Below are 18,912 nucleotides of genomic sequence, written 5' to 3' on the forward strand. Positions count from 1 at the left end.
GTCAGGGTTAACCTGAGAATGGGTCAGGGTTAACCCTGAGAATGGGTCAGGGTTAAGCCTGAGAATGGGTCAGGGTTAACCCTGAGAATGGGTCAGGGTTAACCCTGAGAATGGGTCAGGGTTAACATGAGAATGGGTCAGGGTTAACCCTGAGAATGGGTCAGGGTTAACCCTGAGAATGGGTCAGGGTTAACATGAGAATGGGTCAGGGTTAACCCTGAGAATGGGTCAGGGTTAACCCTGAGAATGGGTCAGGGTTAACATGAGAATGGGTCAGGGTTAACCTGAGAATGGGTTAGGATTAACCTGAGAATGGGTCAGGGTTAACCCTGAGAATGGGTTAGGGTTAACCCTGAGAATGGGTCAGGGTTAACCTGAGAATGGGTTAGGGTTAACCTGAGAATGGGTCAGGGTTAACCTGAGAATGGGTCAGGGTTAACCTGAGAATGGGTCAGGGTTAACCTGAGAATGGGTCAGGGTTAACCTGAGAATGGGTTAGGGTTAACCTGAGAATGGGTTAGGGTTAACTTGAGAATGGGTCAGGGTTAACCCTGAGAATGGGTCAGGGTTAACCCTGAGAATGGGTCAGGGTTAACATGAGAATGGGTCAGGGTTAACCCTGAGAATGGGTCAGGGTTAACCCTGAGAATGGGTCAGGGTTAACATGAGAATGGGTCAGGGTTAACCCTGAGAATGGGTCAGGGTTAACCCTGAGAATGGGTCAGGGTTAACTTGAGAATGGGTTAGGGTTAACCTGAGAATGGGTTAGGGTTAACCCTGAGAATGGGTCAGGGTTAACCTGAGAATGGGTCAGGGTTAACCTGAGAATGGGTTAGGGTTAACCCTGAGAATGGGTCAGGGTTAACTTGAGAATGGGTTAGGGTTAACCTGAGAATGGGTCAGGGTTAACCCTGAGAATGGGTCAGGGTTAACCCTGAGAATGGGTCAGGGTTAACCCTGAGAATGGGTCAGGGTTAACATGAGAATGGGTCAGGGTTAACCCTGAGAATGGGTCAGGGTTAACCCTGAGAATGGGTCAGGGTTAACATGAGAATGGGTCAGGGTTAACCCTGAGAATGGGTCAGGGTTAACCCTGAGAATGGGTCAGGGTTAACATGAGAATGGGTCAGGGTTAACCTGAGAATGGGTTAGGATTAACCTGAGAATGGGTCAGGGTTAACCCTGAGAATGGGTTAGGGTTAACCCTGAGAATGGGTCAGGGTTAACCTGAGAATGGGTTAGGGTTAACCTGAGAATGGGTCAGGGTTAACCTGAGAATGGGTCAGGGTTAACCTGAGAATGGGTCAGGGTTAACCTGAGAATGGGTCAGGGTTAACCTGAGAATGGGTTAGGGTTAACCTGAGAATGGGTTAGGGTTAACTTGAGAATGGGTCAGGGTTAACCCTGAGAATGGGTCAGGGTTAACCCTGAGAATGGGTCAGGGTTAACATGAGAATGGGTCAGGGTTAACCCTGAGAATGGGTCAGGGTTAACCCTGAGAATGGGTCAGGGTTAACATGAGAATGGGTCAGGGTTAACCCTGAGAATGGGTCAGGGTTAACCCTGAGAATGGGTCAGGGTTAACTTGAGAATGGGTTAGGGTTAACCTGAGAATGGGTTAGGGTTAACCCTGAGAATGGGTCAGGGTTAACCTGAGAATGGGTCAGGGTTAACCTGAGAATGGGTTAGGGTTAACCCTGAGAATGGGTCAGGGTTAACTTGAGAATGGGTTAGGGTTAACCTGAGAATGGGTCAGGGTTAACCCTGAGAATGGGTCAGGGTTAACCCTGAGAATGGGTCAGGGTTAACCCTGAGAATGGGTCAGGGTTAACCTGAGAATGGGTCAGGGTTAAGCCTGAGAATGGGTTAGGGTTAACCTGAGAATGGGTCAGGGTTAACCTGAGAATGGGTCAGGGTTAACCTGAGAATGGGTTAGGGTTAACCCTGAGAATGGGTTAGGGTCAGGGTTAGGGTTAACCTGAGAATGGGTTAGGGTCAGGGTCAATGTTCCCTCTAATTTTTAAAACTGCTGAGCAGAAATTCAACTCCCCTGATGACCTGCTTGAGCAACTGTGAGTGACAATACGTCCACATGCCGGTGCTATGGCCTCACCTCTCCAACTCCAAATATCAGTACAATTGACTATTACTATAATGATTAATAACAGATTATTTTGACAACATTACCTAGGCTACTCCATATCTAGGTCGCTGTTAATGAAAACAAAATACAATATTGTTTTGGCAACATTTATTTTGCATTTATTGCCATATGAACAATTATGTCAAAAAATAACTAAGTTGGTGTTATCAACTCTTGACACATTTTTGATATGAACAGTGATAAAAATCTCAGGAAAAAACTTTGAATTGAACAGAATTGTATAGGGCTGGGACGATATGCTTTTCTCCCGATTCGATTCTTCTAGGATTTTTTGGGTGGCGATTCGATGTAAATTGCGATTCTACGATACTGCCGATTCTCTCGATTTTTAGTCTGCATTTTAAACATTTATCTGCACACAAACACTGTAGGAGCCTATAAATTAACATACTCCATTATAAAGTGAACACTCTCTGTATGTAAAAAAAGGCTGACAAATGCACATTGCACAATATTAAAAAAAATGTTAAAAAAAACAAATAATTAAAAAAAAATGTTTTCCTGTGTCTGAGTGTGTGTGTGAGAGAGCTTGTAAAATTGTAATGAACTGTAACTGTAATGAATGGAAACATTGTCCAATGTCCACAGTAATCCACAGAGTTGTACTGTGTCCAGTGAAAGACCTCCTTTGCTCATTTGGCCTTATTCTGAAAAACAAAGAATAAAAACACACAGACAGCTGATATTAGCACTTAATACTAATGGTTAATTTTCATAGAGGATAATTATTAATGAGTGAGACAATATGAACATATATAATCTGATGACAGGGAATAAAATATCACCTTATTTTTCCCGCCTGTCCTTCTCACTTCTCCAGTGGTTGTAGACTTTGTCCACACTGATAGCAGCACCATCTTCTTCTTGCCTTGACTTTATTCGCATCAGCTGGTCCAGATGTGTCACTTCAAGATGATTTCTGGATTTGGTCTTGATGCGATTCATCAAACTAAAGCCTCGTTCACAGTCAGCACTGGATGCTTGAAATGTATCACAAATGTCCACAAGCAGTGAGACCTCCTTCAGCTCCTCACATCTTAGTGTTGCAGCCACCATGTCAGAGAATGTCTTAATTGACCCTTGTTTGTGTTTTTGTTTCACTATGTACTTGAAATCAGCATATTCATGCTTGATGTCATCCATAGACTCTGGGTGGAGAATGGTCTCATACTTTTGTGCTAGCATTGCAATGTCTGTGGTTCCATAATCAAAACTGACATCTGTGCACAGGACTTCAATGTTGAATGCAGACCACTCTTTCAAACCATCCACTGGAAAACAAGCATCCAAGTGATCACACAGCTTTGAAATAAACTGAGTAATGTCCTTGGTAATGTCCCCATCAGCTTCTGAAGCCCTTATCACCTCCATGACACGGTCACTCCACTGAGGCGTATTCTCCAAGTACTGGGCATGCAGCTTCTCAATCTTTGCTCTTGCATAGCAGTGTCCTTCCATCACAGTCAGGTTGCGTCTTTGAAGAGAAAGGCACAAGTTTGCCAGTTCACGTAACACATCTCCAAGAGCAGTGAGAGTAACCTTGTACTTTGGATCACTCAGCTTTTTGTAGCAGTATTTTGCCACTGGATCTCCATTGTCACTTGCTTGTGCTCTGCAGTATTTTTTGAGGACAGTGTAGTTTCGCAGAACAGCATTCACAGCTTGTTGGCGTGACAGCCAACGGACTTCATTCAGAGGCCTGAATGACAGTGTTTCCTCATTTAGAACCTCAGCTAGTTCTCTGAATTTGCACTTCTTCACTGATGATCTTGAGAAAATGGAATATATAGTTCTTAGAAGAGTTTCCACATCTCGCATTAAGGGAACATCTTTCCAAGCATCATCAATGCCCAAGTCCTCCCTGTGGGCCACACAATGTTGTTCTGTGAGGTGTGGTATTTGCTGCTTTAATAAAGCTGCTACACCATTGTGCTTTCCAAGCATTACTGAAGCACCGTCAGAGGTCAGCATCACCATTTTCTGCAGGTCTAGTTCATGGCTGGAGTAGAAGTCTGTGATTGCCTTCACAAGATCACGAGCAGTGCATGCCTTCAACTGAACGATGCCACCAAACACAGTTTTGCAATTGACGTCATTCTCCTCTCTGTATTTGAAATACACCACTAGCATTTTATGCAGTGTTACGTCTGTGCTCTCATCAATGATCAAAGTATGCCATGGGGCGTTTCGGATACTGCACATAGTCTCATTCTGTACAACTGCATTGATTGACTCAGCAAATTCAAAGGAGTAATTTTTGCTCCTCCAGTGTTCTGGTATACTCACATATTTTGCCATGTGGTCATGGATTTGTTGAACAGCTAGCATCGATGCGTTCATTTTGATGGCAAGTAGAACATCGTCAATGAGAATTTTGATTTGCTCTGGATCGGACTTTTTCTTGAGTGACAGTTCATTTCTCTTTTGCCGCTCCTCCGCGCTTTCTTGGAGTAACGATCCAATCCCAAGCCCCTGCTTTCATCGTTTTACAGTGTTAACAGCATGCAAATGTCCTTTTGTTCCAACATGTCGCTTTAGGTAGTCTAGCTTCCAGTCACTCCACACTTTCCCCTCTGAAAACTCGCCTTTTACGTTTGCGTCACTGCACGAGACTCCAGTCTCGGTTGAGAAAGAAAAAATGTCGCCGAGTTTCACCAGTGTTCCCTCGTCCGTATTCATGTACTGTGACAGCCACTCCACTTTAAACGACACACGTTTTTTCTTCACCTTTCCGCCGGCAGTCTCACTTCCCTCCCGTGTAGCCATGGCTGAATGCTATTGCTAATAACAACAATGCCACAAGTTAACAGCGGCTACTCGTCATCAGAGTTATTGATTGGCTGTCAAGCTAAACAACCGCTGCGTATTGGCTGGGCAGCGCCTCGTGGGCATGTTTTTTTTTTTTTAATGATCACTGGCTGACAGCAGCCCTGTCACCTGTCACTCATTGCAGTGATAAACGCCCACACGGTTTAGGTCATACATTTCAGAATTCGAAGCACACAGGGAGAAAAAAAAACAAAAAAACTAGTCGGGGATATTCAAGTGCGCAACTTTTTTTGTCTTCTGCGCAAAGAGGTGGGGGGCAGTGCGCAATTGCGCAGTAAAACAGAGGGAACAGTGGTCAGGGTTAACCTGAGAATGGGTTAGGGTTAGAATGAGGAAAGTAAAGCCTATTTTTAGAAAGACCAATGAAAGAAACACTGAATGGGACATTGAGAGGTTAACATCAGGACTGTGGTTCTGGTTTTACCCACAGAGCAGGATTTACTGGTTTAGTGCCACCTTACCTTGGATCTCTGGTGCATACGGATTCTCTATTTCAAAGATTGGATCCAGAGCTTTTAGCACCACCTAGTGGACAAACATGATTTACAGCATTCACAACATAACCATGCAAACAACATTTCTTAAAATCAAGAAAGTCCAACGATAAGTGTCCTCAATTAAACTCTCTTTTATGTTCTGGTTTTAATTCTCATTTCCTGGTTGTTATAAACTCTCGGTTCGGTTTGTTTTAAACAAACCCTAACCAAGCTCCTGGTTTAGGTTCAGGAAACTCAATGCTGACTGAAATATCCACCTTATGTGAACCTGAATGTTAAACTCCCCCAAATGTGAATGTGTGACTATTAAAATGACTTAATGATGTTAATCCTAGATACTCCTCCTCCTTCCTGACATTGGCTGGTGCCTAACCCTAACCCTGGGGACCAGATCAGGGCTGGTTGGTCTCTGGTCTTTTTTTATCTAGTTTTATTTTACCCCTCTAACAGGGGGAATGAATGTTAGACAGGAAGTGTGTTACCTCTCCGTCAGATGATGGCTCTGATCCCGAGTATCTGCTGTCACAGACCACATCATCGATGCTGTCTGCCGTCTGATCGGACACCGAAGGGAAATGAAGCAAACAATCCTCCGCAAAATATCGGAAAACCTTCCAGGTTCGTCCGAAGTCCTTCGAACGCTCCACCAACATAGCCGCCGGACGGAAACTCTGTCAACAGACAACACAGGAAGTAGCATCACAGATTCACAGAAGCTTTTAGTAAGAAATGAGGACCGGTTCTGACGGGCTTGATCGGGTCAGATAGACCCTCGTGGTCTTTGGGAGCTGGACCATTGCAGGGTCAGCCACCTTAGAGAACAATAAACCTGGGCGCCAGCTGGCAGGAAGGTCTTGAGTGTAGATCCTGACTCTCTGGCCCAACCTTTAGCAGGTGGAGGTTTGGAGAAGAGACACTCAGGCTCTTCTACAGAGGAGATGAGAGCAGCTGCTTGGGGAACCGGGGCGGCTGATAACCCTAAAAACACTAAGGAGGAAGGATTCAGAGACACCACATAGCGGAGCCCCCTCTTCAGCTCCTGGTTGTAACGTTACATCTGACCATTGGATTGGGTGTCTGTTGCCCCGAAGATCCGACAGAACTTCTTCCAGAAATGAGTGGAAGACTGGGGACCCCGCTCCAGGCAACAGCTGACGTTGGAGGAGTGGCCCCACTACAGAACAGGTGAATGGGTTAGGGTTAGCTTCTGTCCTCTGGAGCCAGGTCCATAGGACAGGGTGCCCACCTGGCTTGAAAACAGTTCAGTCTTTTAGTGGTCTTAATATATTCCGGGTTCTTGTGGTCCCACAGCGTTCCTCTTGGCAGGGGAAAGAAAGCACCTGGGGGAAAATAGTTATCCTTGGGAGAGTGTTGGGAGGACATCAGAAGCATTGACCTCAGGGGTTAGGCATGATGAGCATGGCAGCAGAGGAGAACCCTAAACCGGTCCAGGGTCTTCATCTCCCAGGGGTCTGAGAGAGGTTCCAGGACCATTAAAGCTGTTCCAAAGAGACCTCGGAGGAGATCAGATGAGTCAAGTCTTTGGAGGGATTACAAGAAGGTAACCCTCCTGCAGTAGATGCATCTAAACCCTAACCCATCTAAACCCATCTAAATCCTAACCCATCTAAACACTAACCCATCTAAACCCATCTAAACCCTAACCCATCTAAATCCTAACCCAGATAATACAGACCAGTATGAAGCAGATCAGACCAGTATTAAGCAGATCAGACCAGTATTAAGCAGATCAGACCAGTATGAAGCAGATCAGACCAGTATAAAGCAGATCAGACCAGTATAAAGCAGATCAGACCAGTACCTTAAAGGTGAGGACCAGATGGCTGAACTGGAACAGGGTCTCCAGGTCCAGCTGGACGCTGACGTGATGAACTCCTGTTAAAATCACACACACACACACACACACACACACACACACACACACACACACACACACACACACACACACACACACACACACACACACACACACACTGTGAGCTCATAAAGTTATCATAGTAGAATCATTGTTGAGGATATTATGTTATAATGCATGTTGTTGAATATTCAATGTTTGAGTTGAGGTCATATATATAATATATATAATGTATTATATATGATATATAATACATTATATATATTATATATATAAAATATATTATATATATTATATATATATAATATATATAATATATGATATATTATATATATTATATATGTTATATAAACACTGTCTCAGTCTCCTCTGTAAGAATCATCATCGCTGTCAGCTGTAGAGTCACTTTCACTTTCAGACTTCATACATGGACTCTACTTTTATTCCATTGTGGAAATTATAGAGAATAAGACACTGAACAACCCTGACCCTAACCCTAACCCTGACCCCTGACCCTGACTCTGACCCTAACCCTGACCTCCTCTCTCCCTACTGATAAATAAAGGCTAACCCATCTCAGGTTCATCTAGTCAGTGATGAACTGCTGCTCACCGTTCTCAGACTGCCACCACTTCATTTTACGCTCAGGGTCAAAGGTCGTGATGACGTTCTCAATGCGGTGGCTGTCGGGGTTGCTATAGCGACTGTACGGCAGCCGAGAGTCACACGTGAAGCATTTCTGCTCCTCCTGATGGATGAAGACACGTTAAACCTTTTAATATATAAAGCTGCTTTATTACTCTCTGTAACCAGGAGGAGTAATGAGGAGCTGAGAGACAGAGTGAATACATGAGGAGAGAAAAGAGAGGAGGAGTAATGAGGAGCTGAGAGACAGAGTGAATACATGAGGAGAGAAAAGAGAGGAGGAGTAATGAGGAGCTGAGAGACAGAGTGAATACATGAGGAGAGAAAAGAGAGGAGGAGTCATGAGGAGCTGAGAGACAGAGTGAATACATGAGGAGAGAAAAGAGAGGAGGAGTAATGAGGAGCTGAGAGACAGAGTGAATACATGAGGAGAGAAAAGAGAGGAGGAGTCATGAGGAGCTGAGAGACAGAGTGAATACATGAGGAGAAAAGAGAGGAGGAGTAATGAGGAGCTGAGAGACAGAGTGAATACATGAGGAGAGAAAAGAGAGGAGGAGTCATGAGGAGAAGTATTTCCTGGAGGTAAAGTCAACGCTGGGTAATAAAGAGACAGATCCAAACATGTTCCAGTATGAAACGCACAAGACGAGCCAGAAACACGTCAATCAGAGAGAGAGAAAAAAATACCAGTTCAGCTGTTATATAAACACTATATCAATATATAACCACCAGTAGCTGCAGATTATAGACACACATATATCCATCTATCTATCTATCTATCTATCTATCTATCTATCTATCTATCTATCTATCTATCCATCTATCCATCCATCCATCTATCTATCTATCTATCTATCTATCTATCTATCTAAACACAGCATAAACAGTAAGGTAATGTGTGTTTGTGGAGTTTCTCTTAGTTGTAACAAAGCTTCTTGGTAATAAATGTTTTACGGTTTATTTCCCTTTTAAATGGAGCCACATTAGTAAGGGTCAGTAAGGGTCAGTAAGGGTTAGTAAGGGTCAGTAAGGGTCAGTAAGGGTCAGTAAGGGTCAGTAAGGGTCAGTAAGGGTTAGTAAGGGTCAGTAAGGGTTAGTAAGGGTCAGTAAGGGTCAGTAAGGGTTAGTAAGGGTCAGTAAGGGTCAGTAAGGGTCAGTAAGGGTTAGTAAGGGTCAGTAAGGGTCAGTAAGGGTTAGTAAGGGTCAGTAAGGGTTAGTAAGGGTCAGTAAGGGTTAGTAAGGGTCAGTAAGGGTCAGTAAGGGTTAGTAAGGGTCAGTAAGGGTCAGTAAGGGTCAGTAAGGGTTAGTAAGGGTCAGTAAGGGTCAGTAAGGGTCAGTAAGGGTTAGTAAGGGTCAGTAAGGGTCAGTAAGGGTCAGTAAGGGTCAGTAAGGGTTAGTAAGGGTCAGTAAGGGTCAGTAAGGGTTAGTAAGGGTCAGTAAGGGTTAGTAAGGGTCAGTAAGGGTCAGTAAGGGTTAGTAAGGGTCAGTAAGGGTCAGTAAGGGTTAGTAAGGGTCAGTAAGGGTCAGTACGGGTTAGTAAGGGTTAGGAAGGGCTAGTAAGGGTTATCTGGTTGATCCCATATCTCCACAGTCTGGCACCCAACTCTGTCCTCCAAGATTCCAACGCTCCCACAGAGCAGCTTTATCACAGACTACCTCTACAGTCCTGACCTGGGGGGGGGGGGGGGGGGGGGGCAGGGTGACCAACACAACCACGTTGGCTGACCGAAGCAGGGGGAGGAGCTGCCAGGCTGTTCCTCCAGCAGGGGGAGGTAACAGGGCTGTTCCATCATTCCTCCAGCAGGGGGAGGTAACAGGGCGGTTTATGTACAGGCTCCCCTGCTCTTGTGTCAGATAAAGCAGCACGTCTCCCAGGAAATGAGGGTTCGGGTTTGATTGTTTATTTCTTTTGTTTGGAACAAAAAACAGAGAAAAAAAATCCAACCTGATAAAATTCCTCAGAAGTCAATAAATGGACTAAATGAACCTTCAGCTTAATGTTTGGTATCAATAACTTCCTGTAACCATGGTAACCAAGTTCTTCCACCAAACTGCTCCAGCTGACCTCTGACCTCTGACCTGGGTTAGGCTACACTGGGCTTTACGTTGTTTATCATGATGTCATCACACAGTCAACACATCTGCTGTCCACAGGAAGTTCTCATCTGTCCACAGGAAGTTTTCATCTGTCCACAGGAAGTTCTCTTCTGTCCACAGGAAGTTCTCTTCTGTCCACAGGAAGTTCTCATCTGTCCACAGGAAGTTCTCATCTGTCAACAGGAAGTTCTCTTCTGTCCACAGGAAGTTCTCTTCTGTCCACAGGAAGTTCTCATCTGTCCACAGGAAGTTCTCCTCTGTCCACAGGAAGTTCTCATCTGACCACAGGAAGTTCTCATCTGTCAACAGGAAGTTCTCTTCTGTCCACAGGAAGTTCTCTTCTGTCCACAGGAAGTTCTCATCTGTCCACAGGAAGTTCTCATCTGTCCACAGGAAGTTCTCATCTGTCAACAGGAAGTTCTCTTCTGTCCACAGGAAGTTCTCATCTGTCCACAGGAAGTTCTCTTCTGTCCACAGGAAGTTCTCATCTGTCCACAGGAAGTTCTCCTCTGTCCACAGGAAGTTCTCATCTGACCACAGGAAGTTCTCATCTGTCAACAGGAAGTTCTCTTCTGTCCACAGGAAGTTCTCCCAGAACCATTTAGACTTCGTCATGTTTGTGTGAAACCCCACAAAGATTGTAAAGATTTATCAATGAATGTTTTTGCTTTAAAGAGGTACGTGATCATTAGACTCTGTGTGTGTGTGTGTGTGTGTGTGTGTGTGTGTGTGTGTGTGTGTGTGTGTGTGTCTGACCTCTAAGTATCCGATGATGCAGTAATTATTGGGTCCATGAAGGCCGCAGGTGGAGGAGGCTGAGAGCTGAGGGGCCCGACCCACCATGAGGTCACCGAGCTGCGGATTACAGGAGCCGCGGGGACACTGGTCCAGCTGGTCCTGCTGGTCCAGCTGGTCCTGCTGGTCCTGCTGGTGCTGGAGCTGGAGCTGAGCTGCTGGAAGAAGACCTGCAGACAGCAACAGAAAGCTCAGGAAGGGTTAGGGTTATAAATGGAGTCAGCTAAGAACAGAGAGGAATGTATTTAATGTGAGTCAGAGGAAGAACAAGCAGCAGCAAGTGCAAATATTCTCCATCACAGATCAGCAAGTGGTCACATGTCTGCTGAGAGAGAGGCGTACCTGTCCCTGTCCATAGCCTACATAGTCTTACATAGTCCTACATACTGTCTGTCTACTGATACTGTCCTACATAGTCCTACATAGTCCTACTGATACTGTCCTACTGATACTGTCCTACATGGTCCTACATAGTCCTACATACTGTCTGTCTACTGATACTGTCCTACATGGTCCTACATAGTACTACATACTGTCTGTCTACTGATACTGTCCTACATAGTCCTACATAGTCCTACTGATACTGTCCTACTGATACTGTCCTACTGTCCTACATGGTCCTACATACTGTCTGTCTACTGATACTGTCCTACATAGTCCTACATAGTCCTACTGATACTGTCCTACATAGTCCTACTGATACTGTCCTACTGATACTGTCCTACATGGTCCTACATAGTCCTACATACTGTCTGTCTACTGATACTGTCCTACTGTCCTACATGGTCCTACATACTGTCTGTCTACTGATACTGTCCTACAGATACTGTCCTACTGATACTGTCCTACATGGTCCTACATAGTCCTACTGATACTGTCCTACATGGTCCTACTGATACTGTCCTACTGATATTTTCCTACTGTCCTACTGTCCTACTGATACTGTCTTACTGTCCTACTGTCCTACTGATACTGTCTTACTGTCCTACTGATACTGTCCTACTGATACTGTCCTACTGTCCTACTGATACTGTCTTACTGTCCTACTGATACTGTCCTACTGATACTGTCCTACTGATACTGTCTTACTGTCCTACTGTCCTACTGATACTGTCTTACTGTCCCACTGATACTGTCCTACTGATACTGTCTTACTGTCCTACTGATACTGTCCTACTGATACTTTCCTACTGATACTGTCCTACTGTCCTACTGATACTGTCCTACTGATACTGTCTTACTGATACTGTCCTACTGTCCCACTGATACTGTCCTACTGATACTGTCCTACTGTCCTACTGATACTGTCCTACTGATACTGTCCTACTGATACTGTCTTACTGATACTGTCCTACTGATACTGTCCTACTGTCCTACTGATACTGTCTTACTGTCCTACTGATACTGTTCTACTGATACTGTCCTACTGATACTGTCCTACTGATACTGTCTTACTGTCCTACTGATACTGTTCTACTGATACTGTCCTACTGTCCTACTGATACTGTCCTACTGATACTGTCCTACTGATACTGTCCTACTGATACTGTCTTACTGATACTGTCTTACTGTCCTACTGATACTGTCCCACTGATACTGTCCTACTGATACTGTCCTACTGATACTGTCTTACTGTCCTACTGATACTGTTCTACTGATACTGTCCTACTGATACTGTCCCACTGATACTGTCCTACTGATACTGTCCTACTGATACTGTCTTACTGTCCTACTGATACTGTTCTACTGATACTGTCCTACTGATACTGTCCTACTGATACTGTCCTACTGATACTGTCTTACTGATACTGTCTTACTGTCCTACTGATACTGTCCCACTGATACTGTCCTACTGATACTGTCCTACTGATACTGTCTTACTGTCCTACTGATACTGTCCCACTGATACTGTCCTACTGATACTGTCTTACTGTCCTACTGATACTGTCCTACTGATACTTTCCTACTGATACTGTCCTACTGTCCTACTGATACTGTCCTACTGATACTGTCTTACTGATACTGTCCTACTGTCCCACTGATACTGTCCTACTGATACTGTCCTACTGTCCTACTGATACTGTCTTACTGATACTGTCCTACTGTCCTACTGATACTGTCCTACTGATACTGTCCTACTGTCCTACTGATACTGTCTTACTGATACTGTCCTACTGTCCTACTGATACTGTCCTACTGATACTGTCTTACTGTCCTACTGATACTGTCCTACTGATACTGTCCTACTGTCCCACTGATACTGTCCTACTGATACTGTCTTACTGATACTGTCCCACTGATACTGTCCTACTGATACTGTCCTACTGTTACTGTCCTACTGATACTGTCCTACTGATACTGTCCTACTGATACTGTCCTACTGATACTGTCCTACTGATACTGTCCTACCTGCATCATGTCTGTGAGAACTGAGACAGAAACAGAGAAGTGATCTCACCGATGAAGATGAAGATGAAGATGAAGATCATGGTGATCGGTCTGATGGTCTCAGGCTGAAGCTGCAACAAAAAACTAAATCATTAAATTCTGTTTTTTACAAACAAGCTTTAAATCCAGACAGTTTTAGTATGTTTGGTTCTGTAGATCAAGATGTGATTGAAGTTCAGACTTTCAGCTTTAATTCAAGGAGTTGGACAAAAATATGGTTTAAAAATGTTTAAAATAGAACTGCAAACATTTTATACTAGTTGCAGAATATTCCACTTTTTCTCTTTCAGAACCTCCTGGTTGGCTTCACACTGTGTTTTGGGTCATTGTGCATCTGTACTGGGAAGCCTGGTCCAATGAGCTTTGCTGAATCAGAGTAGACCGGCTGCTTCTGTCCTCTGTCACTTCATCATTAACACTAATGACTCAGAGCCATTAGAAGCCAGTCCAACCATCACACTGCCGTCACCATGGTTACACATGATGTTTGATGCTTTGGATCAGGAGCCGTTCTGGTTCACGTTGATCACAGTTACATCGGTCCAGAGAAAGCTGGTCCTGAACTGAGTCTAATGTGGCCTTTCTATTCTGGAGGTTTATGGCATGATACACCTGATACTGTTTACCTCCTGGAGAGGGTTCTTCTCTTTATAGACCTGATAATGACATGTTTACCTCCTGGAGAGGGTTCTTCTCTTTATGGTAGACCTGATAATGACATGTTTACCTCCTGAAGAGGGTTCTTCTCTTTATGGTAGACCTGATACTGACATGTTTACCTCCTGGAGAGGGTTCTTCTCTTTATAGACCTGATACTGACATGTTTACCTTCTGGAGAGGGTTCTTCTCTTTATAGACCTGATACTGACATGTTTACCTCCTGGAGAGGGTTCTTCTCTTTATAGACCTGATAATGACATGTTTACCTCCTGGAGAGGGTTCTTCTCTTTATGGTAGACCTGATACTGACATGTTTACCTCCTGGAGAGGGTTCTTCTCTTTATAGACCTGATAATGACATGTTTACCTCCTGGAGAGGGTTCTTCTCTTTATAGACCTGATAATGACATGTTTACCTCCTGGAGAGGGTTCTTCTCTTTATAGACCTGATACTGACATGTTTACCTCCTGGAGAGGGTTCTTCTCTTTATAGACCTGATAATGACATGTTTACCTCCTGGAGAGGGTTCTTCTCTTTATGGTAGACCTGATACTGACATGTTTACCTCCTGGAGAGGGTTCTTCTCTTTATAGACCTGATAATGACATGTTTACCTCCTGGAGAGGGTTCTTCTCTTTATAGACCTGATACTGACATGTTTACCTCCTGGAGAGGGTTCTTCTCTTTATAGACCTGATACTGACATGTTTACCTCCTGGAGAGGGTTATTCTCTTTATAGACCTGATACTGACATGTTTACCTCCTGGAGAGGGTTCTTCTCTTTATAGACCTGATACTGACATGTTTACCTCCTGGAGAGGGTTCTACTCTTGGCTGGATGTTGTGAAGGGTTTTATGAACCATGGAAAGGATCAATCATCCACCACTGCTGTCTCCATGGACATACAGGCCTTCTGGTTTCCCTCAGAATGAACCAGACTGTTGGTTTGGACGCTCCGTATGTTCTTGAGATCTCTCTGAGGGAAAGTTTGTTGTTATTGCAGCCTGAGGATGAAATGTTGAACTTGCATTGAGAGCTCTTTAGATGGTTGTAGGTTTGCAGTGAGAGCTCTTTAGATGGTTGTAGGTTTGCAGTGAGAGCTCTTTAGATGGTTGTAGGTTTGCAGTGAGAGCTCTTTAGATGGTTGTAGGTTTGCAGTGAGAGCTCTTTAGATGGTTGTAGGTTTGCATTGAGAGCTCTTTAGATGGTTGTAGGGTTGCAGTGAGAGCTCTTTAGATGGTTGTAGGTTTGCAGTGAGAGCTCTTTAGATGGTTGTAGGTTTGCAGTGAGAGCTCTTTAGATGGTTGTAGGTTTGCAGTGAGAGCTCTTTAGATGGTTGTAGGTTTGCAGTGAGAGCTCTTTAGATGGTTGTGGGTTTGCAGTGAGAGCTCTTTAGATGGTTGTAGGTTTGCAGGAACAGCTTCCACATGCTAAGACCTGGAATCAACTCCAGACATTCTACCTGTTTAATTGATGATTGACTGGAGGAGCCGGGATCTTCTGATTGGTGGGCTCTACCTCCTGAGCCGCAGCCGCCTTATTATGTTTTGGTAAATAAATAAAATAACAAAAGTGAGCTGCTTCATGCTGTAGAGAACCCTGGTATAGCAGTGATCTGCTTCATGCTGTAGAGAACCCTGGTATAGCAGTAAAGTGATCTGCTTCATGCTGTAGAGAACCCTGGTATAGCAGTAAGCTGCTTCATGCTGTAGAGAACCCTGGTATAGCAGTGAGCTGCTTCATGCTGTAGAGAACCCTGGTATAGCAGTGAGCTGCTTCATGCTGTAGAGAACCCTGGTATAGCAGTAAAGTGAGCTGCTTCATGCTGTAGAGAACCCTGGTATAGCAGTGAGCTGCTTCATGCTGTAGAGAACCCTGGTATAGCAGTAAAGTGATCTGCTTCATGCTGTAGAGAACCCTGGTATAGCAGTGAGCTGCTTCATGCTGTAGAGAACCCTGGTATAGCAGTAAAGTGATCTGCTTCATGCTGTAGAGAACCCTGGTATAGCAGTAAAGTGAGCTGCTTCATGCTGTAGAGAACCCTGGTATAGCAGTAAAGTGAGCTGCTTCATGCTGTAGAGAACCCTGGTATAGCAGTGATCTGCTTCATGCTGTAGAGAACCCTGGTATAGCAGTGATCTGCTTCATGCTGTAGAGAACCCTGGTATAGCAGTGAGCTGCTTCATGCTGTAGAGAACCCTGGTATAGCAGTGAGCTGCTTCATGCTGTAGAGAACCCTGGTATAGCAGTGATCTGCTTCATGCTGTAGAGAACCCTGGTATAGCAGTGAGCTGCTTCATGCTGTAGAGAACCCTGGTATAGCAGTATGCTGCTTCATGCTGTAGAGAACCCTGGTATAGCAGTGATCTGCTTCATGCTGTAGAGAACCCTGGTATAGCAGTAAAGTGATCTGCTTCATGCTGTAGAGAACCCTGGTATAGCAGTAAAGTGAGCTGCTTCATGCTGTGTGGAAGGACCCTGGAGGGACTGATGAACTTTAACAGGAATGTTTGGGCCCCAGCAGTAATTGGGGGGATTTACTGAACTCCAAGTCAAACTACACTGTTAAAATAAACAATGTTAACAGGCTCATTCATGTTCTGTAACTGTGTGACTGCAGCCAGATAATATATTAATTAATAAATTATCAATATAATAAAGTTGTGATGTTATTTTTATGATAATTTAATGAAATGTAATTAAAGAACAAACTGCTGCTGACGGGTGCTTTTTAATGCTCCCACTAGGGGGCGCTGCTGTTAGAAAGGTTTTAATATAAACTGATTGTAATAAATAAATAAATAACATTTCCCTTCAATCCATTTAATAAACATAATATAAAGCTTCAATACTGTTACTGTTAATACTGTCGAGGCAGTTTTAGATATATATACGTATATATACATACATGTATATATATGTATATATACGTATATATACATACATGTATATATATGTATATATACGTATATATACATACATGTATATATATGTATATATACGTATATATATCTAAAACTGATATACATACATATATATACATATATATATCTAAAACTGATATATATACGTATATATACATACATATATATATCAGTTTTAGATATATATATGTATATATATGTATGTATATCAGTTTTAGATATATATATATATATATGTATATAAAGCTTAATTCCCACATTAGAACATTATTAGTCATTATGGAAGTTGAATGAAGTTACGGTTAGAGGTTCTGCCGTTAACGAGGTTCTGCCGTTAACGAGGTTCTGCCGTTAACGAGGTTCTGCCGTTAACGAGGTTCTGCTGTTAACGAGGTTCTGCTGTTAACGAGCAGTTTGAACCGCTTCATATTTAACTGAAGTCTGAGATGGGTCAGGGTTTACAGGAATCTGCTGAACGATGTTTCTCATCACTTTGCTTTAAAGTTTTTATCAAAGTCAATAAACCGGTTTAATATTTGAGTTATTGATCGAACAGAGAACAGAAATAATGACCTGGTCCCAGTATGAACCAGTGGATTCACTGGGAATCCCAACATGAAGTGCAATAATATCATTCTATTGCATATACATCTATTTTCATCGTTATTCTATACTTGTTATATTTTTATATGATTTCATTGTATTTACAATAAAAATTATTTCTATTGTTTTTTATTCACATGAAAGAAAACCTTAAACTTTCTGTTTAAATCTGCATTAATGAGATAAACACAGCATGCATCAGGTGTTCATGCTTTGGACTTATAATCAATAATGAAGCTCGATATGTATAAATGGTTAATATAAACCAAGCTCACAGATTATTTAAACAAAGTGAAATAAACAGTTCTTAGTTATATTTGTATCCGTTTGTGTAGAAATGCAGAATGTGTTTTCTTTTCCTTTCACCTGGTTTTAGTTTTAACGTCTTTCACATATGAACGATGTTTTCAGCATAGTTGAGCTTTTACTGCTCCAACCCGACCCGACCCGACCCGACCCGACCCTGCTTCACCCGGTAGCCGATGCACAGATGCTGCAGAGAAATCATGTTTCTCTCTTTCTCGCAGCTGCTGGAAAGAAATCCTGCAAAACTGCATTTCTTTGTTCTATTATTTTCTATAACGAGGTCTGCAGTTCTATTCCTCACTAACCCAAATGAAATATACATAATCTATACAAGATATATAAGAACATATTCATGTTTTACAGGTTAAAATGAGAGCAAATATGAGCCTACCTGTTTCTGTTTCTGCAGCCAACGGAGACACTGAACATATCTGGGCAGGTAACAGCACACCTGAGACAGATGTAGCCTGAGGCTGTGAGCGGGGGGGGGGGGGGGGGGGGGTAGAGAGAGGGAGAAAGAGAGAGAGACTTTGACTTTAACAATACTTTATTTACATTATTTCAACAGATATATTTAACAGGCAGACAGGTTTCATCGTTTATCTGAGACAAACTCCAAACCTGTGATCAGATGCTGCAAATAAAACTTGTTCACATCTCCGAATAAAAGCTAAACTCAGCATCAGTCAAATCGTTGGTTTAGCTTCTCCAAGAAATATATCGTTCTCCACCAATAGAAACAGGGACAGAGAACACAACACCAACCACACTAAAAACAGTAAAAAGTCAGTTTGCACATGAAGAACGCTCTCAGACTTAAAGGCTCTCAGATTTAAAACACAGGTGGCGATATGTGACCCTAACCCTGACCCTGACCATGACCCTAACCCTGACCCTGACCATGACCCTAACCCTAACCCTGACCCTGACCCTGACCATGACCCTAACCCTAACCCTGACCCTGACCCTGACGGCCCTCGGTGAGGCTGTCTGCTTTGTGCAGACTGTCAGCAGAGGAGCACTGAGCTCTTTGGACTCAGGGCTCAGATGGAGGTTGGGGTTCAT

At 43.4% G+C, this 18,912-nt stretch overlaps 1 protein-coding gene across 1 annotated transcript in view; it reads right to left on the bottom strand.

Annotated features, from left to right (window-relative positions):
* lamb4 (laminin, beta 4) overlaps window positions 1-18,912 on the bottom strand; it is a 41,862-nt gene extending 22,950 nt beyond the window's left edge. Inside the window, 7 exon segments of the mRNA XM_062420652.1 lie at window positions 5,455-5,518; window positions 5,973-6,161; window positions 7,313-7,386; window positions 7,979-8,114; window positions 10,865-11,073; window positions 13,362-13,422; window positions 18,814-18,912. Of these exon segments, the coding sequence (XP_062276636.1) occupies window positions 5,455-5,518; window positions 5,973-6,161; window positions 7,313-7,386; window positions 7,979-8,114; window positions 10,865-11,073; window positions 13,362-13,422; window positions 18,814-18,912 (832 nt within the window).

This window comes from Scomber scombrus, chromosome 6 (assembly GCF_963691925.1).
Source record: "Scomber scombrus chromosome 6, fScoSco1.1, whole genome shotgun sequence".
NCBI classification, from domain to species: domain Eukaryota; kingdom Metazoa; phylum Chordata; class Actinopteri; order Scombriformes; family Scombridae; genus Scomber; species Scomber scombrus.